This window comes from Pteropus alecto, unplaced genomic scaffold, assembly GCF_000325575.1.
Source record: "Pteropus alecto unplaced genomic scaffold, ASM32557v1 scaffold202, whole genome shotgun sequence".
In the NCBI taxonomy this organism is placed as follows: domain Eukaryota; kingdom Metazoa; phylum Chordata; class Mammalia; order Chiroptera; family Pteropodidae; genus Pteropus; species Pteropus alecto.
Window position 1 is genome coordinate 2,642,826 of NW_006432451.1, and position 25,791 is coordinate 2,668,616.

At 47.2% G+C, this 25,791-nt stretch overlaps 2 protein-coding genes and 1 pseudogene across 6 annotated transcripts in view; 1 reads left to right on the top strand and 2 right to left on the bottom strand.

Annotated features, from left to right (window-relative positions):
• Window positions 1–1,237, bottom strand: part of PPARD (peroxisome proliferator activated receptor delta) — a 72,303-nt gene extending 71,066 nt beyond the window's left edge. For all 4 annotated transcript variants that reach the window (XM_015585915.2, XM_025043712.1, XM_015585914.2 and 1 more), the window contains exon 1: window positions 1,087–1,237. The gene's annotated coding sequence lies outside the window, so the exon portion shown is untranslated. The remainder of the gene's footprint in view (window positions 1–1,086) is intronic.
• A 4,738-nt stretch (window positions 1,238–5,975) lies between these two features.
• DEF6 (DEF6, guanine nucleotide exchange factor) lies at window positions 5,976–25,297 on the bottom strand. Of its 2 annotated transcripts, XM_006907338.2 has the most exons (11): window positions 25,166–25,297; window positions 15,132–15,272; window positions 14,265–14,450; window positions 12,162–12,398; window positions 11,934–12,080; window positions 9,898–10,006; window positions 9,398–9,696; window positions 8,186–8,352; window positions 7,877–8,075; window positions 6,891–6,981; window positions 6,097–6,683 (listed from the first exon to the last, which is right to left on the bottom strand). In XM_006907338.2, the coding sequence occupies exons 1-11, from the start codon at window positions 25,259–25,261 to the stop codon at window positions 6,460–6,462; spliced, it is 1,896 nt and encodes a 631-aa protein (XP_006907400.1). In that variant the 5' UTR covers window positions 25,262–25,297; the 3' UTR covers window positions 6,097–6,459. The 2 variants fall into 2 exon arrangements, with proteins under 2 accessions (XP_006907401.1, XP_006907400.1); XM_006907339.3 differs by lacking the exon at window positions 14,265–14,450 and having other exon boundaries at window positions 5,976–6,683.
• Window positions 12,784–12,902, top strand: LOC112476153 (annotated as a pseudogene).
• Window positions 25,298–25,791: the final 494 nt, after the last annotated feature.

A 25,791-nucleotide genomic window follows, 5' to 3' on the forward strand; every position in this document is an offset into this window, starting at 1 on the left:
GGAAAGAGTTGGATAAGGCCTCCAGCTATGCCTGGCACACACCCAAATCAGCCGCCAGTCTCTTCCCAAGGGTTCCTGGAAGTCAACAGACCCATAAAGGGGATGTATTAAAGCTGAGATTAGAAGAATGGTCTACGAATTTGACATCATCCCTGATGCAACGCCTCAGTAAGTTCTCCAACACAGGCATACCTGCTATTTACCTCAGACATTTAGCTTCTTACTTCAATTAGGGGCTGAACACCCTCACCCTAGGGATATCTCAATGCAGGTCAAGGGAAAGCACAGTGGAGCTAATTCTTCTCCCTGAAACAGAGGCAAAGAACTGGGAGAGAAGAGGAGGTGGATGACAGGAATGCAGGGGGCAGGGCTGATAAAAAGGAAATCAGAGGGGCAAAAACTGGGCCTCTGAGGGAAGCCAGGATAGGAGGGGTTTAGGTAAACAAGGATTGCAGACATGGGGCTCAAAAGCCTAGTAACACCTCGAGGAAGATGACGGGGAGCTCTAACACTGAGAGGGCCAGGCAACGGGGAAAGGAGGGGACAGGGATGGGAAAGGAGAGCAAAGACTAAGAGGGCAAGGAAGGACGAAGGCACATGACAAGGATAATGAGGGGAAGAGAGAAGATCCCCAAGGAGACCCTGAGTAGAGGGCAATGGATCTGGAGACATCAAAGAAGAGATGAAGGGAAGAGGCGAGAGGCAAGGATGGGAAGTGGGAAAGAACCTCGAGCCTGAGAGCTGGCTCTCTGAACACAGAAGTGAGAGGAGACGGAGCCACGAGGCCCAAATGGGGTCACAGAGTCGGGTGGGCAAACCTGAGGTTCGAGCTCAAACAGCGATGAAGGTTGAAAGGGCTGGGAGGCACAGGGGCAGCGGGGTCGGACTCCAGGAGAGCAGCGGACCACTGCAGACTGGCCGGGGTCTGAGCGTCTGGAAGCGACAGTTGCTCGGTCCGCGGACCCCTGCTGCTCCCCCACCGCCCCACTCCCCTCCGGGCCTTGCGCCCCGGCCCTATGGGCCGTCTCAGCCCAGTCCCGCCGCTTCCCTCTGCTGCCCCGCCGCTTCCCCTTGCTGCTTGCCTACCTGTTTTCCCTGACCAGGGAAGACCTGTCCTGGCCGCCTCCCGCGCCACCACTGCCGTCCCGCAGGCTCCACAGGATCCTCCGGCTCCTGCCAAAACTTTTCCCATTAATCCCCAGCTCCGCAGCAGCCGCGGCGTCACACGCTGCGCGGCCCGCCCCGCCCCCGCCAGCGTGACGTCACCGCGCAAAACGGCTTTACCCCGCCCCAACTCTCCGCCCCCTTCCGCCCCTGCCGCGGCCAATCACCGCGCCTCCTGGGGACGCCTCTGATTCTGCCACTCCGCCCACCGCACGCTGCCCTAGGCCTGCCTGCGGCGCCCTCTGGTGCAGGATCCCGGCGCGGCAGCTGAGGGGAGGAGCTAGGAGGGAACGCTAGGGCCAGTAAAGCAAGTCTGGCAAGGCTCACAAAAGGGAATTTAAAGCTGGAAGGGAATTAGTACATCTAGTACAGTCTCCTCATCCTCCAGTGAAGAGGAGATGCGTGACTTGCTGTAAGAAGCAATAGAACCCTAGTTTTCAGACTCCAGATTCCACTGGAGGAGACTGTGCTGCTTGTAATTTTAATAAAAGGACTTTCTTCACTCGAGAGGCTTCTGCAATTAGAAATTTATGGTTTTGGACTTCTTACCTATCTTCCCATGTACTTATGTAATAAGTTTGCCCACCTAAAAATGGGGAGCATCCTCCCTGTTGTAGGAAATTCTATTCTTGCTTTCTTAAGCCAGTTCTTTAGGACCTGGAAGGGATCTGTTATCCCAACCTGTCCTTTCAGATATATCACAAAAAGGTACCTAGTATCTGAGAGGCAGTCTGGTGGAAGAAGCTGGGTTTGTCATCTGGCAATGAGCAAAACTTGACTCACTGGATCAGTGGGTAACTTCCTCCTCTCCACCATTTTTAAAGATTACCCCTCCCCTCTCATGCACACTTGTCAGGTCACACCCTCAGATACCTGGACGATATGATTTTTTTATCTTTTTGTTTCTTTTTTTTTCTACTTTTAAAAATGAATATGCATTACTTTTGTAATTCAAAAGTAAAAGGTCAAAACCTTCCCTAAGATTTCTGCAAATTTCTGGGGATTAATATTATCTTAAATCTCTCTGCTTTTGTGTCCCTGCTTCTTCAGGGCTGTTGTAGGATCATAGTTTAGAAATGTAGAGATGAAACTTTGCCCTTCCTGAGGACTGCCCACACCACTTCCTACACAAAACATTCATGGGTATAGAAATCATTATGATGCTCTGGGCCCTGGGGCAGAGTCAAGTATGCATTACAAAGAGTTTAAACTCACACAGTTGACATTCTTTAAAGTCCCTTTCATATTCCCAGTTGAGGTTTTCTAACTGGCCCTTTACCCCTTAGAGCTCGGCCTTTTTCCAAATCACTTACCTCTCCTCCCTGACCCACTATTCTCTCCTCTATCCCACTCTCTTTGGAGAAAAAAAAATTCCTCTGGCTTTCCAGACAGAAAGAAACATCTTAGCTGTATCTCTTCATTCCTGGATTCCCTGTCAATACTCATGCTCTAAAGATCTCCCTTTCTACCCCTAAGAGGGTTATTCCCCTAATAAAGAGCTCTCTCCCTAAAAGAAATTCTGGGAGCACTATTAAGATACTGTATTTTTCACCTAATTTCATTTTTATATCTAAAAGGATAGATATATTTAATATAATATAGTTAATAAATATATATTGTTTAGACCAACAATTCCATTATTCATTGCAATATTGTTTAAAACAATAACAAAAGAATTGGAGATAACCTAATTGTCCAACAACAGAGAAGTGTTTAGATAAATTCTGCTGTATGCTCCTGATGGAATATTATGCAGCTATTAAAAATGATGCCTACAGATTTGGTAAAAAAGTGGAAAATGTTATGATTTGATATTTGGAATGCAATGATATGTATAGCATATACAGATATGTATACTGTTTAGAAAACAAAAATTAGCATAGAAAAAACTGGAAGGAAACAGCAGTTGTGTTTGGGTTGTGGTTCTGTGAGTTTTTATCTTTCTATATTTTTATTCTGAGCATAGTTTTTTTTTTGTTCGTAATGAAAACATGATTTGTTTTTTAAGAACAAAAAAAAAGTCTTCCTTATGTTGAACAAAAATATCTATCCTGTTGTTGCTCCTACCCAATAGTCTTAGTTCCAGCCCTTGGAGGTAAACTAAGTCAAATTGTTTTCTGCATAACGGCCTGTCTGAAGTTTGACCCCATTTTCCTACATTGTTTCTTCTTCAAGCTACAACATCCCTCATTACTCATATAAAATGATCCTGGTGCCTTTTGCCACCCAGATTGATGGCCTCAGAATGTGCCGTTTTATGGCTTTCCTTGGTTTTGGCCACTTAACTTCTGAATCACATTCCCATATGGGGAATCTCTCACTTTAGACTCTTCTTCCACTTTAGAAGCTGAAAATTAACAGCTTCCAGCCTCCTCTGCAGCTTGAGCTTAGTCACATGACTAAGGCTTCCCCAATTAGATGCACTGGAAGCTGAGAAGATGAAGAACTGGGGAGCGTACATAATCCCTTCAGGTAGAGCAGCAGCTCCACATAATTTCCAGTTGTAAGAAGCAGCAGTTGTAAGAGCAGCAACCAGCACTGGTGTTATTCGCCATGGAAGCAGCAGCATCCATAACCAGAGGTAGCAGCTGGGGTGTCTTCATAAGAACTGTTGTGTGCCATGATTTGAGGTATTGTTCCTCACTATACAGTCTCCAAACTGGCTCTTTCATTCCCTCAATTATTTAAGGAGTTTCTCTATACTCTATCAATAAATTCCATTTTTACTTAAATCAGTTTCTGTTACTTGAATCACAAATCCAGACCACTACAGCTTTCCTGAACCCTCAGTTTGCCTGGATTTGCCACAAGCACAGCCTAAAGTGGGAAAAGTTGGTCCCTACCAAGACTCTGCAACAATTTCCAGACCCGCCAGAGATCTCAGCTATGAAAACCTGCTCTGATGCCCAATTACAATATAACTGAATGATATCTTACAATGTGGAGTAAGAAGGGTAGATTCTGATCCCCTCCACAGCTATTTCAGGCTCTAACCAGTAGATGGAGGCTTCCTTAGCTTTAGCCTTGGCATTCTCCCAACCCCTCTCACCTACGGCAGGGGCCAGAGAAGCAACTTTCAGCTGGCACCTCTTCGGGCTGGGCAGACATTATGCTTAAGAAGGAGGCTTTTTGCATATCCTGGCAAAAGTCTGAAACAAGCCTCTTGCTCTCCAGCCAGTCACACCTCCTCACATACAAGCCACAGAGGGATGACCTGGGACCAGAATGGCTGTGCTTTCCAGGTGGCCTCAAGTTTATGGGTATCTCTGAGGACATCAGAGATTGTATATACTCTGCTTTGTCCAGGATGTTGGAAAGGACAGAAGAGTTATTTTCTAATCCTGAAATTAAAAAACTGAGAAATATCCTCTCCTGCCTCCTAGTACTGCCCCCAAGATTGACAGTCCCAGTGTGGATTGCATTCAGACATCAGGGTGATCTTTATTTCACTATCATACACTTCAACCATCTGTGCCTCCCTGTGTCCCATCATAGAATATTCAAAAGCCTGGAATGGAGGAGGAAACTGAGGCTTAGAGTTTGGCTTGCCACCTTAAACCTAAACTCTACCTAGCTTCCAAGGATGTCTATAGTCAGGCGTCATTCTGCCTTTCTAGTTATAGGTCCTTTATAGTAGTATCTTCAAAAATTTTTGCCCTTATATTCCCAAAAGAATATATGAGAACTACGTAGTTCCTTCACTTTTTTAAGGTGAAATCTAATATTTCCCATCATTAGTTTAAAACAGTAGTTGCAGAGGATGGATGTAACTTCTATTTAATAAATATTGACATTTTAATATAAAACTGCTATATTATCCTTTTAAATGTATTGACTCAGATCCCATAGTGATCTGATGTTCACCATTATCCATTTTAAAAATACATGAACAAACCTTTCTTTAGCAATAGAAATTTACATTATCTCTTTTTCTCCTTGTACTGGTATTTCTATTCTACTTTCTCCTCGACAATCTAATTTTAATATAACATATTTTTATGCTTGAAAGTCTTTTATTGATCGCCATATCATATATCTCTGCAACCAAAATCTGTATATAAATTGAAATTAAAAATTTTTAAGGTTTCATGTAACTATAAAGCTCTGAGAGAAATTTTCTTCTGGTTTGAATAACCATTACAAATATTAGCAACACCTAGTTGAACAAAACAGTATAAATATTATGATTTTTATAAATGTTAAACATACATAAAAATACATTTCAAATATATTTCTTAATGAAATCCATAGCTAGTTTGTTCTCCCAAGTAGTTCATATGTTCATAGTAGAATATTACTTATTGTTAGAATGAGACTTCATTAATTCTAGTCCTATTTTTTCACTTTTAAGCTGAGAAACATTGTTCACATGATAAGTAGATGAGAATTTAGGGTTTTGATATAGCAATGGCATCTAATTCTGGGTCGTTTGCAAAAAAAAAAAAAAACCCACAGAGATCTATTTTTAAAATATTGTTAATGATTCTTTAGCTGACAATGCAATTAAGTCCTTCCAGATTTTGAAAATAAAAATTGAAAAACCTCCTGACTTGAAAACAAAAAGAATTTGTTGTCTAGTTTTTGAGCCATTCACTTTCTCAGCATCCACAGTCCTATACTAACATTTCAAACTGTTGCTTTGTTTAGTGTTCCAGGAATTTTACCCTTTTGGGTAATCCGCTATTGAAATAGTTAATCCTCATATGACACAAAAAGTTATGTACTACTATTATCCCTATTTTACTAACATGGAAACTGAAGCACAGATGGTTACAGCAACTTGGCAAAAATCACCCAGTTAGTAAGTGGCAGAGTGTGTTTTCCTAGCCACTGCACTGTATACCTTATTCCTTCTGGAACTGATAACTGGACTTGAGGGAAGGACGAAGAGAAGAAATGGCAGGAGAGATGGACAGCAGACCTGATCAATAATTCACTCCAACAGCAGTTTTTATTTGGAAATGTGCCTCCATAACTTAGTGGCAGTTGGGGGGCATATGGCCCCTGGCTTGCTTGTTTATTCTTTTCCAGCCCAGGGAATAAGGTCCTTGGGGTTAAGGCACAGGGGTCAAGTTCTTAAGGATCAACATTCCAGGCAGCTTCAGTGGTCTGGGGCCTTGGGCTGATGCAAAAAACGAACTAGGTTCCATTCTGGACTGTTTCATGGTTGGAGAGCCTTTGCTCCTGGCACCAGGACCTCAGCTCCCTCTTTTGCAGGGGCCAGTGTCACCCACAGGCCAGCTGTGGCCAGGTCCTGGTGGGCTTGAGGTTGGTGAGAGAAGCGACTAGCAGATGCTAATTTTCTAGTTCTGGGTCCAGTTTATCTTCCTGAGGGGTAGAAGCCGAGATGGGAGCCTCATCCCCACCATTGAGGGACTTCTGCTGTTCACTGGTGCTGAGTGAGGGAGTGTTGTTGCCCTGGGATCCCCAGCGGGTCAGACGCTTTAGGGAGGAGTCACGGCGGGCAAGTAGAGGGGGCTGGAAGCCTGTGAAGGAGCTGCTGGTGGTGGGACGCTTGTCTGGCAGAGAAAAGGCAAGCAGGCATGAGTTAGGAGAAAGGTGCATGCAAAGGGCAGAGGTTGAGGGGCTTTGCCTCAGCCCTTGGGAAAGGGGAGAACCTCCTGACCTTCAGTCCTATGCTGGCTCTGTAAATCTGAAGGTATCCCTTTTGCCCTCCCTTTTCCCTCCTCACTCCAGGGAAAGCTCCAGGGTCTACCCTTTCTCACCTCCAGGCTCAATTGGATGCATGAGCCGGTTCATCTGGACATTCCAGTGTTTCACGTTGGTGCTGGCCTGGCGCAACTTCCGTCGGGCAGCCTGTTGGGGCAGAGCCAGTGGGGAGTGGGCCAGAGATACTAAGACAGGATGTCTTGATCTTTTCAGGTTCACAGGCCTCTTAAAATCTGACAAAGGCTACTGATCATCTCCTCATTTATGTTCACAAAGAGTTATGTATATATACAGAGTTGGTATCCAATTTCAGGGCGCTCACAGGCTCCCCCAAAAGAGTCAAAAAATAATCATAATTATAGCTTCCATTTATTAAGCAGCTAAGATGTGCTAAGTATATTGTCTTATTTAACCTCCAGAACAGAAGTTAACAACAAACAAGTGCAAAAGAGGTTAAGTGACTTGCCCAAGGGCACGTATTGACCTCTAAACCACTGCTCCACACCACCTCTCAAGGAACTAATGCAAAAACCTCTGCTCCAATGTCCACCCAGCTGTTAGCAGTGGGGTGGTGGGCTTATAGGGGAATTTTACCTTTCTATGTTATATATCTCTGTGTTTGAACTTCTTACAATGACCATGTAAGCCAACAGAACAAAATAACACAATATTAGTGAAAACAAAACATAAAAAGAAAAACCCTCTCCTGTGGAGATTTGGGCTCCAAGGAGTGGATGCAAAATACAGGCTTGGAAGAGCAGGAGGAAAAATTTTTCCCAGATTAATAATGATAAAAATAGCAGCTAATGTTTCTTCAGCCCTTATAACATACTATCATGTATTATCTCATTTAATCTTCATTGCAATGCTATTACCAGTCCCCTTTTCCAGATGAGGGACTTGAAGCTCAGAGAGGTTGGGCAATTCACTGGAGGTCACACAGCCAGGGGAGGATAGAGCCAGGGTTTGAGGAAAGGCCACGGAACTTCATGTTAATGCACTCACTCCGCCAGCCTCCATCCTATCCCACCCTGGGTCTCACCTCCACGTCCTCATCAGCCCTCTGCCGGTTCAGCCGCACCTCCTCCAGCTGCTGCTGGGCCTGCTGCAGGGAGCGGCTCTGCAGTGCCATCTCCTGCTGCAGCTCTTGCTTCTCCTGCTGTGCTCGCTCGATGTAGCGTTCCTGCTCCTCCTTCAGCTGCAGCAACTGCTTCAGCTTCTCCTCTTCCTCCTCCAGCAGTCTGCGGGTATGCACTGTCATCTCTACAGCCAAGGCACCTGGCAGGTGCTCAGCCAGTGGGACAGCAGGAGAGTCAGGGAGGAAAACCAGAAGGGGTTCCCTCAGTTCTACCTGGTCTGGGCTAGGCGCACGGCCTCCTCATCCTGTCGAGCTTTCACCTCCAGTTGCAGAGCCTCCTGAAGCCTCTCCTGCATCTCTTCCAGCTCCTTGATGCGCTGCCGCTGACGGGCAGCCTCCTCCTTCTTCAGCTCCATCTCAGCCTGCATGGAGGCCCGGGCCTGCAGAGGGAGGAAGAGCCAGCTCAATGTGGGCATAGGGGAGGGAGGCAGCAGGTTTGCTGCCCTTTCCCTAGGGTTTTGCTAGACCAGCCAAACTGGCTGTCTCCAGGTGAGAATCTGGGGAGTTCCTTCATGTCAGAGTTTCTTGATCTCACCCCTTTCTGAGAGCCCGGCTGGGTCAGATAATGATCAGTGAACAGATGCTATATGGGAGAAAGGGGCTCAAATCACTCCCTTCCTAGCACCAGCCTTAATAATTATTATTATACATTATAATACAATGTGTTATAATTAAGGCTAGTGCTAGGAAAGGAGTGACTATAATTATAACTTTTGTAACAACTGTTTCCTCATTTGATCCTCACCATACTTCTATGAGCAGAGTTCTGTTAGCATCAACGTATCACTCACAGATAGGCAGGTAATTGAGGCATAGAGGCTAAGTAACTTGCCTGAGATCCTAGAGCTCCTGAGAAGTAGAGCTGGGAATGAATCCACCTGTCTCTGACTCCAGTTCTAGATCTCTTAAATCCTAAATCTAATTGCCTCTATAGGCCTAGTTCTCCTCCACATTCGTCCCGCCTTCCTCCCATTCTGCATTCCCAAAAGTGGTTTCACTGTAAACTCGGAACTCAAGTCTAGCCTAACCTAGTCCAACCTTGATCCAAACTCACCCCTAAACACATGGTCTTTAACAGCTCCTCAGTCCAAGCCCTGCCGTCAGCCAAGGGCTTGGAACCAGTCCTCAATCTACACCTAACACTCGGCTCCAGCCCCACCCTTCTCTCAGCTCGGGCCCCGCCCCACACCATCTCTCTCCTCAAGCCATTCCTCAGCCAGGGTCCAGCACTCTCCATCCTTATCCCACAGGCTCCGTCCCATCCCCATCTTTCAAGCCCAAAGCCTCTGTCCCTACAGTCCCTCATTCCAAGCCCAGCCTCTTCCCTCAGCCCATAGGCTCCTCCCTCGGTCCAGGCTCCGCCCCAGGCCCCGCCTCCGGTCCTCGGCTCTCATTCCCGGCTTCTGCAGCCCCTGCGGACCCCACCTGCTCCGCCTCGCGCAATTGGCTCTCGAGCGCCTGCTGCAGCTCGCGGTGCTGGCTGCGGCGCCGCTCCTCCTCCTCCTGCAGCAGACGCTCGGCCTGCCGCTGCGCCTCCTGCAGCAGCTCCAGCTCCTGTAGCTTTCGCTCCTTCTCTTCCTGCAACTGCTGCAGCCGCAGCAGCTCCTCCTCCTTGGCTACTCGGCGCCGCTCCCGCTGCTCCCGCTGCTCGCGCCGCTTCTGCTTCAGGTCCTTGTGCAGCGACGCCTTCCCTTCGGCCTGCAGCCGGATCGCCGTCTGGATGGCTGCGGAGGGTGCGGGAGGGAGTCAACAGGGAGCTAGTCCCGGGTTGGGGGTGCCTCGAGGTAACCCACCGCCGGAAAGGGGCCTTAGGAGTCGCTCGAGTCCAGTCTCCAGACTCCTGCTGGACAAAATGTCACCACCCCCTTTTTGCAAATGAGGCAACTGAGGCTCAGTCAGACCCAGGCCACCAAGTGAGTACTCACCAGCCGTCCACTCCTGGCGCTGGCGAGTGTCTGAGGCGCTCATCTCGTACGTGCGGGAGGCCGTCTTAACACAGAACATGCAGCGCTTCCCCTCCCGGTCGGGGAGCACCTGGGAGAGAGAGGGCAAGGTCCCCCAGACAGATTGGCTTCACTGGGGTCAGGGCCATACCCGTCCCGCCCCAGGGGTGCTCCAGCTCCAGCCCCTGCACGTCCCGGCTGACCGTCTTCCCTGAGCATCCCTCCCATTCTGCCAGGAGCCTGTGCGGCCGGCTTAAAGGTTATGGGGGTACTTATGTCCCCACAACTCTTGTAGCCTTTGCTCTTTGGAGGTGGGGTGGGGTCTTTTTCATCTTGGTATCTCTCCACAGGGCATAGCATCTAGTGTCTACTCACTGTTTATGCAGATCATGCTTGAACACCTGCAGTAACAGGGGGTCCTCACTATCAGACCATTCATTTGCACATTCATTTCACAGATCTTTTGGAATTTCTACTGAGTGCCACTCATTGTTTTAGGCATTTGGGATACTGATGTGTTTCTACCAGACCAAATCCCTGCCTTCCCTAAGCTACATTCTCGTGGAAAATAATCGCTACCACATATTGAACTTCTTGTGTATTCACTCCTCCCACGCAGCCTTGCCAGGCAGACATTATTAGCTCCACTTTACAGAGAAAGAAACTGAAGCTCTAAGAGGTCCAGGAACTTGCCCAATTCACACTGCCTGTTAGTGGTGGAGCTTTTTGCCTAGATCAATGCTCTTGGAACTTGCCCAATTCACACTGCCTGTTAGTGGTGGAGCTGAGATTTTTGCCTAGATCTATGCTCTTTCCATCGTGACACCTGTTTTCTCATTTGACAAAAATGTACAGAACCTAAGATGGCTATAATAATTTTTTTAAAATGTAAAATAAACGTTGATGAGGATGTGGAAAAATTAGAACCTTCATACATGGTCAGTAAGAATATGTAAAAAACAGTTTGACTGTTCCTTAAGAAGTTAAACAGAATTATCATATAATCCAGCAATTCTACTCCTAGGTATATACCCAGAGAATTGAAAACATTTGTCCACCCAGAATCTTGTTAATGGGTATCCAGAACAGCATTTTCCCACAAGAGCAAAAAGATAGAAACAGCCCAATATCCATCAATAAATAAACAGATAATCAAAACTGTGATGTATCTATAAAATGGAATATTATTCAGTGTTAAAAAGGAATGAAGTCCTGATCCCTGCCACAACACAAATGAACCTTGAAAACATGCTAATTGAAATAAGCCAGGCCCAAAAGCCTACACAAAAGCCCACATTGTATAATTCCACTTACATGAGGTACCTAGAATAGGCAAATTCATAGAGACAGAAAGTGTCAGGAGCGGGGGATAGTGGGAATGAGTTATTGGTTAATGGATACAGAGTTTCTGTTTGAGGTGATGAAAAAGTTTTGAAAATAGATAATGGTGATGATTACACAACATCGAGAATGTACTTAATGCTACTGAATTGTACACTTAAAATGGTTAAAATGACAATTTTCATACTATACATAAATTTCTCTACAATTTTAAAAATTATTGTTTTAAGCCTCAAAAATAATAATGGACAGAGCCTAGGAAGGAAAAGAGAGGGGAAGGAGGAAAGGAGAGGGGTGTGGAGCAAGAACAAGGAGGTATAGGTTGCCAAAGGGAATGGAATTTGGGTGAAGGAGAAAGACCTTTAAAGAGGATGTTGAGAAAATTTTGCTGTGTAGTGTGAGACCTAAGCCATCTCTTTGGAAATCTTCGGCAAAATCTACATTATTTACCAATGACTTTAGTATATGATTTGCATTTTGGCTTTTTGAAAAAGTCCTGACATGGATAAGAATGGCCTTGAGGTACCCAGGTATATTTGGGTTATAGTCATCCAAGCAGAAATTTGTCACTGTGGCTTTTCTCCATCTGCTCTATTCCTTACCCCCTTGTCCTCACACCACACTGGAGACCTTCCGGGCCCTGAGATATGTTCTACCCCTTCACCTGTCCCCCTCACCTCCACACAGCATTGTGCGTCCAGTGGGATAGTACCCCTTTTCTCCTTGCACTCTTCACTCCCAAAATAGCAGAGGCAGCTGGGCTGCAGCTGGAACCAGCGTTCTGTCCAGTTCCTTCTTAGGTGCCCTCGCTTCCACAGGTATCCCTGCCAGCCAGAGCAAAGTCAGCCTTCACTGCTCCCCCATCCCCCCTCGGGGTCCTCCCTTAGTTCCCAGCTTGGCCTGACCTGCTTCAGGACATCTTGGATGAGCTCCTGGTAGACCTCGTGGATGGCCATGCTGAGAGTGTCCCGCCCCACGCCTCGCAGACAGCGGCCAGAGTTGAAGAGCTCCAGGAACTGCCACACACTGAGACCCCCAGTGGTCTGGGCTGCCTGGGCCTCCTGGGCCAGCAGCTCCTCCAGCTCACCCAAGTTCAGCTCCAAGCTCATGCTGCTGAGTACTTTCTTCAGCAGGTATTCCACCTGGAGGGGGAGAAGGAAGGCCTGGTGATTGTAGCAGGCAGTGTTGCAGAGTACCAGCACCAGGGGGCGCTCCCATCTGGCACCCAGAGCGTGGGTAGACGTGCTTATCAGAAGCAGGGGGTTTGGGGTGGGGGCAGAGGACTAAATGTTTGTGGACCCCAGGTAGAGATTTGGGAGGGGATCCTGGAGCCTTAACCCCAATTCAGGTATCCTCTCTCCTTCCCCAGCTTCCAGTCCCATTCCTTCCTTCCTTAAATTAAGGGCAGGGTAAAGGTGGGAGCTGAGGACTGGAGGCCAGGCAGAGGCAGCAAATCAGAAAATATCAGAGGGGGTGCAAGGGCCCTCCATTCAATACCCTCAATTTGCCGATGACAAAACTGAGGCAGTCTACGTCCATGCCACCCTGAACAAGCCCGATCCCATCTGATCTCAGAAGCTAAGCAGGGTCAGGCCTGGTTAGTACTTGGATGGGAGACCACCCAGGAAGACCAGGTGCTGTAAGAGTTTAAAAATAAAAAATAAGGGATTGTAAGCTGACAAGGTCCTTGCAATCTGTGAGGTCAACCAAGGGTTGCCTCGCCTAAAAACAAAACAACAAAAATAAACCAAACTGAGGCCCAAAGGGGGAAGTGACGAAATCACACAGAAAGTTTGTGGCAGCTAGCACTTGATTCAGATCTCCTGAATCCCATTTGAGTCCTTATTCTAAGTCCCAACCCTGGAGATCGTCCCTTATGGGAGGGCAAGGGGATTGGGGGTGGGGGTAAGCAGGGCAGGGACAGGAAATCTGTTACAGAGGAACAGGAAGTGGTGGTTGGGGTACATCCTGCTGCAGAGTGTTCACACTGCATGTTGATCTCAGCAGCAAGCAGCCTTCTGAGAGGCCACCTGGCCCTGACTCGCAGCTATCTGACAAGGGTGCCCACCTAGGTGTCCATATAGATGGACACATGTCCCTTTTCTGCCCCAGCAGAAAACTCTTCAGGACTTTCACTCTGGCAGCTACTGGGTCTCAGCTGGGAATGGGGTGCGGTATTCAGTTCAGGGCTCAGGTGGCTCCCCTCACCCTTCCCACAAACAGAAGCAAGGATACAAATCTGAATGCAATTAGACCTGCCAGTACTTCTGGTAAATACAGAGGACCCACACCTGTATACCCTAATCTAAAGACCTAAATTCACCCTGACATCTTCACAGAGAGGATTAATGGTTCAAGAGAAGGCTGAATGAATGGAGAGAGAGGTGGAGAACAGAGAGAGGGTGAAGGTTGACTGGAAAAGGGGCTACCTGCCTTGGCTTCACCAATGAGTTGAGGAGGGAGGGGTAGGATACCAGGCCTCTACTTCCAGGATTCCCTCTCTGGGGCCCTGAGCTGAGTCTGCCCTGGCTCTCCCCTCTACTGTAGAAGATGGGAAAGGAAAATCTGGAACCAAGACCAAACTTGGTTGCTCACCTTGGAGTAATTAGAGAGATGTCCCAGAAAGGTCTTCCTTCCCCTCATATAGCACCCTTCTCAGATTGCCACGGTGCCTAAAATTCTACCATTTGATCTTAAGTGTTTTTGTTTTTAAATGCCCAGTAACGTATCAGGCATTTACACCTCTGTGTAAATAGAATTTGTAGATTATTTTCCTACTGTGAGGGCCAGTAGAGCTCTGAAGTGTAGTTTTGATTTTCCTGGGAGAAGGCACAATTGATATGGGCAATTTAGGCACCTAGAGACAGCTGGGTGTGGACAGGTACCCACATGGGAAGACAAAGAAGGAAAAGAATATGGGAAAGTCCAAAGGCAATTTGGCCTCCTTCATGTTTTTGCTGAGGCCTGGCCCCAAGTGATTCAGTCCATGGGGCTGCTATCACCCTCACCTCATCAGGAACCATGATCAGAGGGTACTTGTCTTCAGACAGGAAGTTGAAAAGGCACCAGAGGCGGAAGGCATCCTGATTGGAGAGCATGCTGTTTCCGTTGTTATCCACCCGGTAGTTCTTCTTGGCCGTCAGGGTCCAGCACAGCTCATCAAAGTGTTCCTTAACAAAAGCCCCCTCCTCCACCTGCCACCAGGCCTGCAAGTCAGCCAAGAAGGCTGCCCCATCCCTGCTCTATCCCCAAACTAGGCTTTAGCTTGTTTCTTGGAGTTATCTATTCCCCTGCTTCCCACCCTGCCAAGTCCAGGCTCTATCTTGAGGAATCTTTAAGCTGATAATCAGGTAACTAGCTGGCTCCAACCACCGTGCCCCATACTCATGCTCCCCCACCCCCCACACATAACCACACCTATCCAGTCCCCTGCCAACAGAAACTCTAGTCCCTCAGCCCAGGGAAAATGAAGGAGAAGCGCAGGGGGCCTGGCGGGGAGTGGGCAGTCAAGAAGAACCCGAGAAGACAGTGACAGCCGGGAGCAGCAGCGTGTGGTGGGGACAGCACTAGGGGGAAGATGGAGAGCCCTTTGTAAAGGTTACAGCTCGAGACTGGAGGTGGGCCTAGGCAGGGATGGGTGGAAAGTTATGGAAACATAACTTTCATGAGATAGAGATGAGAGAGACTGAAGATGAGTTAGGTGGGGCAAGGAGGGGGCAAGTGACTATGATGTGAAGGATGGAGATGGAAGAGCAGGGATGCACTTGCTGTGGGAGTTTATAGCGGGGAGCAGTTGTAGTGGTAATGTATTGGGGTGCTGGCCAGGCTGGGAAGTGGGGAGAGGTTAGAGGTGCCTCCCTGATGTTGGGTCCTACCTTGTCCAGGATGTACTTGTTGAGGTAGGGCATGTATCCCTGGCTGGAAACAGGGCCATCATCATCATCTCGGAAGTGCTCCTCCAAAGCCACGGGGTCATGGGGGATGTGCAGGACCGTGTACAGGTTATGGGACAGCACCTGAGACAGAGTGGCAGTTAGCCTTCCTGCACCCCAACCAAAACTGGGCCAAAGGACTGCCCCCACCATTCCTTTTGACCCCATCCCCATCCTGCCTAAATCCTCTCTATACATTATTCAATTCAATCAGAACTAAAACTTACGTATATATACAATGGAATATTATTCGCCCATAAAAAATGATCTTTCCATTTACAACGACATGGATGGATTTTGAGGGCATTATGCTAAATGAAATAAGTCAGACAGAAACAAATATGTATAATCTCACTTATGTGTGCAATATCTAAAAAATAAAATGAAACAAAACAAAACCCTCATAGTTTCAGAGAACAGGCTGGTGGTTGCCGGAGGCCGGGGGTTGGGGGGCCAGTGGGTGAAGGGGGTCAAAAAGTACAAACTTCCAGTTATAAAATAAGTCATGAGGATATGTTGCACAGCATGGTGATTATAGTTAATAATACTATATTTCATATTTGAAAGTTGCTAAGAGTAGATCTTAAAAGTTCTCATCACAAGAAAAAAACGTTTTTTATAACTGTATATAGTGACAGATTTTAACTAGATCTATGTGGCAATCTTTTTGCAATAAATTGACCCTTGAACAAGGAGGTTAGAAGTATGACCCCTGCATAGTCAAAAACCTGTGGATAACTTTTGACTCCTCCAAAAAACTACAATAGTCCTTCGGTATCTATTGGGGACTGGTTCCAGGACCCCCTAGGACACTGAAATCTGAAGATGCTAAAGTCCCTTACATAAAGTGGCATAGAACACTATACAGTCAGTCCTCCACATTTGCAGATCCCCAACCATGGATCTGTTTTCGATCTGCTGTTGGTTGAATCTGTAGATATAAAACCCACAGATAGGGAAGGCCAACTGTATATTGTTGAAAAAAAAAGATCCACGTGTGAGTGGACCCACGCAGTTCAAATACAAGCTGTTGAAGAGTCTACTGTATATACAAATGTTGGATCATTATGTTGCACATCTGAAACTAATATATGTCAATTATGCCTCAATAAAAAAACAACTAAAACTTATATACTTACTATGCACCAAGAACTGAGCTAAGCACTTTACATATAATATACTGAACCCCCAAAATAACTGTTAACAACCCTATTTTAGAGATATACACCCTGCTAGGCCTTGAGACATTAAGTAACTCACTCAAGGTCAGAGAGGTGGCAGGACTGGGATTCGAACCCAGGCAGCCGTGCTCCTAGACATTTTATTAAGTAGGGGTGTCCTTTTTCTGCTGACAATGACACTGAGGCTCAAAGGATTCAGTAACTTGCCCAAAGACCCACTGTTAGCAAAAGCCTGGCATTCAAATACACCTCCGCAGATCCCAAAGCCCAAGTACGTCCTACAATGCTGGACTGTCTGCAGGGAGACAGCCCATCATCCCAGGGAAGAAGCCCCAGATTTATCATTGTTTCCATCAAAGACTCAGTGTTCAGGCTGCGGTATACCTACCACCTAGGTGTGTCTGTTCTGGGAAGGCTGTGTGCTGTTCCAATCACTGCCCTTCTAAAGATGGAAGGGAGCTGGAGAGGGCTCAAAGGGTCATTAAAAATGGTCCATTGGATGTGAAAGACAAATCTTAGAAGAGATGGCAGCCATGACAATGTGGAGGGAAAACATAGGATGGTTAACAAACCCATAGTATTAGAATAGAGAGGTCGAAGTTTGAACAAGGAAATGAGGAAAAAATAAAATTGCCTTCGGGTAATTCTGTTAGAGCACTATGTGAATGGTTGATTAGTCACAACTGCACAAATACTATGAGCCAACCACTGTATGAGGTGCTTTCTATACCCCATACCTGATCTCCACAACTGTGATACACAGACATTAGTATTCCTGTTTTTCAGATGAAGATACTAAGAATTGGAGAGATTAAGACTAAATGGCAGAACTGAGGTTGGAACTAGATGTGCCTCGTTCTGAAGGCTGCCTCCTTAATAGAATATTGACCCTGAGCATTTTTCCCAACCAGACTTTGAACTCTGGAGACAAGGTCTCTGTTCATCTTTATGTCCCAGAGCACCTCTGTCCTCTTCAGCACACAAAACACAGTCGATAAATGCTGTATTTAAGGTATGATTCCACCACCACCACCTTGGAATCAGTTCCTCTGAGGCAGATCGTCTCAGAGGTGACAAGTGTGCCAAGTCTTAATTTCTTTATTCTCTTTTGTGAATGGAGAATGAGAAAGGATTGAGATTTCTCCCCAGTGTTCTCCTGGGCCTCAGGTTCAACTTGGCAAAGTAAGAAGTTGGGGGGCTCAGCAGGGGAGTGTTTTTTTTTTCCTAGTTTCCCCCTTGGCAGCCATCCCTGATCCCCACTGCAACCCTCTTTCCCACACTCTTCAAATTATCTCATATGACATCTTTGGTTTTGCCTTCTCTTGTTCTAGAGGACATCTGAGTTTCTTCCTGATGACTTCTGCCCCACTCCCTTATTTTGGTAATGAAGATTTGATTTTCCTTTGAGAAGTACTTCTACCCCATTCTCAATATCAGTGGTATTAACCATTTGAAATCCTACCCCACCTGTCTGCAAGGGTGGGCACATCATAATTACAGTGATTGGTTCAGAGATGGGCACACGACAAAATCTAGGCTAATGAGAATCAGCCCTAGGATTTTTGCTTCCTCTAGTGCTGGGGAACTGGGCCACATAGCAGGAGGTGAGCAGCCGGCCATTGAGCGAAGCTTCCTCTATATTTGCAGCCACTCCCCAGCACTAGCATCATTGCCTCAGCTCCACCTCAGATCATCAGGTATTAGATTCTCATAGGAGCATGGGTCCCTGGTGCCAAAAAGGTTGGGGACTGCTGCTCTAGTGGTAAAAAGGTATACTCTTTCCATGGGATTGTTAAGTTATTAAAAGACAGATGCATCTGACATCTTTGTCCCTGTATGGGAAATGCCTGCTTAAAAAAAGTGTCATCAGTGAAAAAAGTGGAGTCAAGGGATAAAGAGCATCATCATTTGAGAATCTGGATCCAGCCATGTCTGAGGCCAATGGTATGCTTGGAGTTTTGGTTATGTGAACCAATAAAAAACATCTCTCTTAAGTTATTTTGAGTTTGGTTTCTATCAGTTATATCCAGAAAAGACCTAATACGTCTGTGATCATAAGATACCAATCCCCATCTGAGAGGTGCCACTGGCTCAATGCTTAGCACTTATAATCCAGGGTGAAATATTCACTTCTGAAGTGACAGGTGTTCTAAGAGTTTTACATACTTCCACCTGTTGCCTCTCAGCCTCTTTTCAAACTACCCTCATCCCTATCTTCCTTCAAGACTCTTAAAGTACCTCTTTGAGGAAGCTTCCTGCATAGCCCAATCAAAGGGCTACACTCCAGTGGGGGTGGGTTGAGGGAAGATCAAGGACCTTCATCTTCTAGTTTTGGGGGCCTTGGATAAACTCCTTCACCCTCTGAGCCTCAGTTTTGTTGTCGGTAAAATGGGATAATACCTGCCATGCAGAGGGGCTGTGAAGATGGAATGAGATGATATACATGGAGTGCCAGACTTAGGTCTGCGCAGGGGAAATGTTAGTTTCCTTCCTACATAGAAAGTACAATTTTTTTACCCAATAATTTAACATAGATGCAGAAGACTGGTAATATCAAATCCTAAGGAGGTCGCGGAGAAATGGGAACTTGAATGCCTTACTGGTGAGGTGTGAATTGGTAGTCTTTCTGGAGGGCAAGAATCTATCAAACTTAAAATTGAGCACGAGCCCAGCATTTCTAATCATCCAACTTACAGATGCTCAAGGGACAGAGCAACAGTACAAGAATTTTCACTGAAGATTATTTATGACATGAAGGGCTGGAGAAAGCCTGAGGCTCCTTCGACAGGGGACACATACAGTGTATCATAGACCTGTGTATGGTTGGAAAGATTTTACTTCTGTCATACGTGTGCTCATGGGCAAGTAATTTACTTCTGCCATACGTGTGCTCATGGGCAAGTAATTTAACTTCTTCAAGACCTTAGTCTCCTCCGTGAGGATAATGAAGGGCTTGCTCCATAGAGATTTTTAGAATGAAGAGCTTAGCACAGCACATGGCGCTTAGTGCATTGCTTAACAAAAATTGTGAACTGTTTTTATTATATTTGTATAAATAGACATAGAAAGATATACATAATATACTGGCAGGTGAATAAAGCAAGATGTAGGATGAAATGATTGTAAAATAAATATGTGTGCAAAGATTAGGTCGAACCAGGTCAAAATGCTATTTTAGTAGGTGAAAACAATCAAATGTCAGCAATTTCATATTGTTCAACCTTATTTGTATATAGAAAAAATCTGGAAGACTCAGCAAACTGTTATCAGCTATCGCCTCACCACCCCTCCTCAGAAAGGGAATTTTTCATCTTTAACGTTAGTCTTTGAATTTTATTGACCAGTAACATGTTTTGCTTTTATAATGAATTTCATCTTTTGAAAAATTATATTCTTCTGTATTAATTTTTTTAAACCAGGAGCATATATTGTTTTTATGACAAAAATTTAAAACTATAGATAAAAGACAAAGAGTGTTATTAACCACTGTTATTAATATACCTTGTCATTAAATTGCTCTGTAATAACATTCATTTGCTGTTCCCTTTTTGTGTGAGCACTGCTGGGTGTTCTACATTCCTGAGGGCAGCAAGGACTCTAATTGCAACCTTCACTCCAGGCTCAGTACAAGTCCCCCACATACCGAATGTTTTTGACCGACTCAGGTCTAACTGAAATGGTCCAATGGTTTCCCACTGTTCTCCGAGATTTTCTCAAGTTCTTCCAGAGGCCTCAGGCCTCCTGTGACCTGGCCTGCTGACTCCATCCCTCTGGCTCACTTCTCTCCAGCTGCTCTGGCCCCCTTGACATTCTTCAGACAGGCCAGGCACATTCTTGCCTCAGGGACTTTGTACTTACTATTCCTTCAGCCTAGAACATTCTTCTCTCAGGTCATGGCATGGCTCACCCCCCACCCCCTCCTTCCAGTCTTTACCTAGATGTCACCTTCTCAGGGAGAGCTGCTTCTCTGATCACCTTATTTAAATCTATAACCCCATTCTCTCTAACCCTCACTCTCCATATCACTTCTGCTTTGTTTTCCTCCATGTCATGTATCATCTTCCATCACATGAGATATTTTTACTTATTTCATTTATCATCTGTATTCCCTGACTGCAATGTTAGCACCACAAGGGTGGGGATTTTTGTGTTTTATTCACTGCTGTTATCACTGGGCCGGGTACATAATGAACACTTAATAAATCTGTTGAATGAACTTAAACGCTTCATGGGGAGAAGTAGGAAAGATACAAAAGTCATGGATTGAAGCTCTCTGAGCAAATTAACCTCACTGGGCCTATTTTTGTATCTTTAAAAAATAATATACAAATGCCCTCCCACCCCAGCATAGAACCTGCCACACAGCAGCACACAGTTATTTGAGCTATTTCTCTCCTTGGTTCATTTGCCTACACTGTCCTCTAAGACCTACCTTCCTCACCTGTACCTTTTGCTAGTGGATCTGGGGAGCCCAAGGCAGAGGCTCTGACCCCTGCGAGTCTCTGTGAGCTGTCAGGTGTCAGGATGAGGAGGAATTAAAGGCTCTGGACACTCAGGGCTCAGGGACTCTCCCCTGAGAAATTAGCAGACATCAGACCGCCAGGCTTCCTGTGCCTGGGTTTGGGTGGGGGCGGGGCGGGGAGTGGGTGTGACCAGAGGAGGGTCAAGCTGGAAAGGAAATGGTAGGGGTGGAGGCTAGCGTGTGTGGGTAGGACCGCACCTGCTGATATCAATCAATCCTCTGCCCTGGAGGCAGGGACTCTCATTATCCTCATTTTACACAGGAGGAAATCAAAGCACAGAGAAGTGAAGTGTCTTGCTTAGGGACTCTAAAGACCTGCTCTAAAGCTCTATGCTACATTGGTTTTGGCTGAGCATCGGAATCACCTGGGGAGCTGGTGAAACTGCAATATGCTGGGGCCCGCCCCGATCTACTGACTCAGAGTTTCCAGGGGTGGGGTCCAGGTGTCTAGTTTTCACAAGCTGCCAATCGGCCTTCCTCTGAGAGAACTCCCACAGGCTCCCCCACCCACCCATGCAGCCCCTGACCTCTGGGTTGGCAGCCATTGACCTTAAAGAGGCTTCATTTATTTGTTGTTTCTACCTCTGGAGGCATGTGGGTGAATGGTTCTCCTTCAGAGGTCTGGAGTTCTCTAAAAGCTCAAGTGCAAGAGATAGGAGCTGGTGCCATACCCACGGTTCTGTAGTTTCCAGCCTTCAGGAGTAGATGCAGATACAGGGGGTTTGAGAATCCGTAAAAGCACCAAGCAATGACTGCAGAGAGAATCAATAATCTCTCTCTACTACATGGCCTATAGTCTTTAAACATATCTGGGTGCTAAGTGATTCTTTAAAAATTATACAGATCCTTTTAAGAGTTACTAAATGTATTTTTCTCAACCAGTGGGTATTAAAGCTTAACTACCTGGAATTTTAAAAGGTGGGACCCTCTGCTGTGTGCCTGCCGAGAGCAAAAGGGGCTGAAGGGGTTGGGTGTGGGCATCAAAGGAAATACAGAGGCTCAGAAACGGAAAAGGGAGCCTGCATCAAGGCTCAGTTTCACCTTCTTGATATACTTGATTAAAATTTATTTTCGTAGGTTAGCTGGATAACTTAGTGATCCCCGGCTTAACCCTCGAGCTTTACAGATGAGAAACTGAATGTTCAGAGATGGGTGGCAGCTTGCCCAAGGTCACCCAGCTGGGGAGCTATATAGGTCTAAACCTATGTGGCTTTGAGTCAAGTGCTCTGCACATTATTAAATCATCCTCCCCCTCTTCCTCATCCTAGCCCAAGGAGACCAGCCAGCAAATGTTCTTAATTTCCCCTCTACCAAAGTGATTGTTCTGCCGCTCCAGAGGATGTAGAGCCTGAAGCTCATTAGAGCTTCTTGGTAGGCTGGTGGCCCTCCCTGGGCCCTAGGACTGCCCTGAGTGCCTACTGGACGCTCAGGGGCCTGGGGGACATGACAGAGCCAAGGAGGGAAGGTCCCAATTTGCCCTCTCTCTCTGCCTTCCCAGCTCCTGTCAGTCAAGGGGAAGTGGTAGGCCTGCTACCTCCTAAAATTCTCATCCAGCTGGAGACACATTGCTCCACACACATCTCCAATCCCAGGCCCCTCACCCCAGGCCTGGTATTTGGGGAAGGAAGCTAAATTCTCAGCTGATCCCCTACTAGGCCTAAAACCAAAGCTGCTCCCCTAGGGAAGTAGGTAGGGCCATTTGGAAACCCAGCATTCCCAAGGCTCCCCTTCCTGCAGCCCTCTGTCGGAACCACTGGCTCCTAAAGTTCTTCAGAGAAGGAGGTTCTGGGGACCCTGCAAAAACTCAGTCAACTCCTGAGAAATTTTGTGTTCAACATAAATTCATTCTGGGCAGAAGTGTCATTTTAGTGTCTCAGCCCACCTAGACAAAGGTCATTGTACTTTCTACAAGAATTCAAAGAGAAAAAAACTTATTTGATCTCTTCCCAGAGACTTCTCTTCTCCAGAGAAAACCACCTCGACTCCTTGGGCTTCTCAGAGGACTTCCTGTTCTTCCTCCTCCCTCTGGCCTCCTCATGGCTTTACCCAGGTCAGCCAGTGGCAGCCCTTCTACCAACACATCAGGGGAGAAGTGGCGACTGTCTTAGACATAGCTTGCTCTGGCTAATGCAGGTCTCCTGTCTGGTTCCAACTAAGGACCCCAAGGCCAGGGACAGTTTTAGTAAGGAAAGACTAACTCCAGCATCTTTTCCCTTCTCCCTGTCTTTTCAGGGGAGCAGGTGGGACCCGCTGGTACATCTCTTTCACCCGCTTCTTCCTCTGCCTTCTGACCACTTCTCTATTGCTACTCTGCTTTTCTGGCATCCCCACCCCTGATACCATCACTACTTCCTCCCATTCCCAGTTCTACCATCACGGGCTTGGGGTTGAATTGCCTTCCCTACGCTTCCCTCTGATGACACTGGCCCTATCCTTCTTCCCACCCACCACCCCCGACACTCTCACTGCTAGCTCAGCTCCCCAGAGTGAACCAGTTTTCTGTCGAGTGGAGGGAGAAATCTACCATCAACCCTGTGTGACCAAAGAGGCTGCTGGCCATGGGCTGTGTGAGCTGTGATGTGGTGCAGGCAGTAAACAGTTAAAGTATGCAAGCTCCCCACAGAATCTTCCCTGCAAATACTCAACCTGTGAGGGTGTGGAGTAGGCATCAGCCCAGTTAGAAGCTCAAGCTAGGAAGCCTTACTGGCTGATGGCACCAGAAAAAGAGGAAGAACCTGAGGGCTGTACTCTCAATATGTGAGGGGCATACAGAGCTTGGAGAAGTCACAGGGGCCACAGGTAATGAAGTAGAAAATGGTACCTTGGAGACAACAAATTATGGGGATTGGGATGGCTCCTGTGAGATAGTAAAGGGTCAGAGTGGGTGGTGGATGTAGGGCATGGAGTTTCTGCAGGGATGGGTTTTGGACCATCTGCTTTTCTTCTGTCTATACTGAAGACCCCACTAGATGACATGATCTGCAATAAAAGGATTTAAGTAGAATATAAGAAGAATCTGCCTGTTGGGATGCTTTCCCAGATGATCAAAGATGGTAATGGACTCTGTTCCCTGGGGAAGTCAAAAATCATAGCTCATAAGTCTGGCTAAAGCAACGATTATGGGATAGGACCAGTTTGGAACACTCATTTTCACTGCCTTCAAGTTCAGCAAAGCATGGCATTGTAATGGGGATGGGGGATAACATCTATCCTATTCCATTCATCTCTCTCAGGTTTTCAAGCACCTCCTACTTTGGTCATTAAGAATGGAGGTTTCCTTGAGACTGTACCCCTCCTTTGGGGGTGCCCTGGTCGAGACACCAGGAATCTAGGGCCTTAGCCTCGAGCGAGTCATGTAGTAGGTGCTTAATAAATATTTGTAGAGCAAAAGAATAAACCCCTAAGGCAGGTCCTAGAGAGCTGAGGTCTACCTTGCTCCTGTCTCTCAGTGTTCCCTGGTTCCAATGGCTTAGGGCCTTGCTTCTTTCCCCACTAACTAGGGTGGAGAAGGCAGCACTAACCCAGGACTGGAGAAAGGAAGGAAAGAAACTTTTTGGCTTACCAGGAATTCTCCAGGGTCAAGTAACGAACTTTAGGCAATCACTGATGGGGGTTCTTCCTAGGCTCAGTTTCCACCCCTCCCTACCTGAGGTCTCAAGGCCTAAGATAACAATTTCCCAACCTGGTTATGTGGGGAGAGGGGAAGGGAAAGCTGGGCAGCAGTATAAAGGGGTCCTTAGTCCTTGCCCCTTCCCAGCTCTGTCCCACTTGGGAAGCGGGGCTCAAAGGTGCTGTTCTGCCAGGAGTGGCCAAGCCAGCCTGGTTTGGACTGGGAGAGGCTCTTGAAGCCTCTCTCAGCTCCGGGAGGAAGTGACTGACAAATACTAACTAACTGTCTTTCTTCAAAGCCAGAAGAGGCAGGAAGGAGCGGGGTACGTGCCCAAGCTTGACTCTGGAGAGATGTGTGCTCATCACATGGAGTCTGGGATGTTGCCTGGCCCATGTCCCTCAGAACCCCATGATGCCACCTCCACCCTCCCGACAGTTGAAGAGCAGGGTTCTGGGTAAAGTCTCTGCACGTATCTCCCTGGTCTCTGGACGGTGGGCAGCAGCCTCCACTAGGCCACGTTGCCCCAGTACCAGCCCCCACCCCAGGCCTGGGCCTCTGAATGGCTGGGTGCCTCAGGAGCAGCAGTGTTCATGTCTGGCTCCCAGGCGGTAGGGGCTGATGAAATGTGTCTGCCAGCCTCCCCTGGGCCCCGGGTGCCCCTCACCTTGAGCTGGGACTTGGAGACCTTGCCGCTCTTCTCCACGTCCAGCGCGGTGAAAGCATACCAGATGGACTTAAGCAGCTCCTTGCGCAGGGCCATGGCTGAGGCGCCCGCCCGGCCCAGGGGCGGCTGACACCCAGATCCGGTTTCAGGAAATGCAAACGGCTACAGACCGCAGAGGAGCCAAGGCGCGGAGCAAGAGCTCCACCTGCCTGCTCGTGAGGGCTGCCCTGGCTGGCGGGAACTGGCCTGTTGCTCTTGCAGGGCTCGGTGGCCCTTCTCCCAGCAAGGCAGCTGGGGAACCAAGCCCCAGAGAGCTAGAGCCCCAGCTGTGTTCTGTCTGGCCTCCTGGGCTGCCAGAGGCAGCATGCTGAGGGAAAAAGCGAGCTACCCTGACTTTGGAGTTAGGTTGGGGTGGGAGGGGATTGCTGTCTCAATTTCACGCTTACCAGGTGGGAGGCCCTAGGTAAGTTACTCAACCTCCTTGGGCAGTTTTTTCACTGGTAAAGTAGGAAAAATACCCACCTCGTAGAGCTGTAAGGTCTGAGAATGGATGTAAAGCACAGAGTAGGCACTGGACAAAGCATTTCTTTTAGTGCCATTTAACATTACTGTGGTGGTGGGGCTCC

What these genes read in the sequence shown, in the direction of transcription:
- DEF6 (XM_006907338.2), bottom strand. Translation starts at nt 25,261, where the DNA reads ATGGCCCTGCGCAAGGAGCTGCTTAAGTCCATCTGGTATGCTTTCACC. An exon ending in ACAAGTACATCCTGGACAAG is followed by an intron (nt 14,451 to 15,131) that starts GTAGGACCCAAC and finishes GCCTGGTGGCAG; the next exon opens with GTGGAGGAGGGGGCTTTTGT. An exon ending in AATTGCGCGAGGCGGAGCAG is followed by an intron (nt 8,353 to 9,397) that starts GTGGGGTCCGCA and finishes CTCCCTCTGCAG; the next exon opens with GCCCGGGCCTCCATGCAGGC.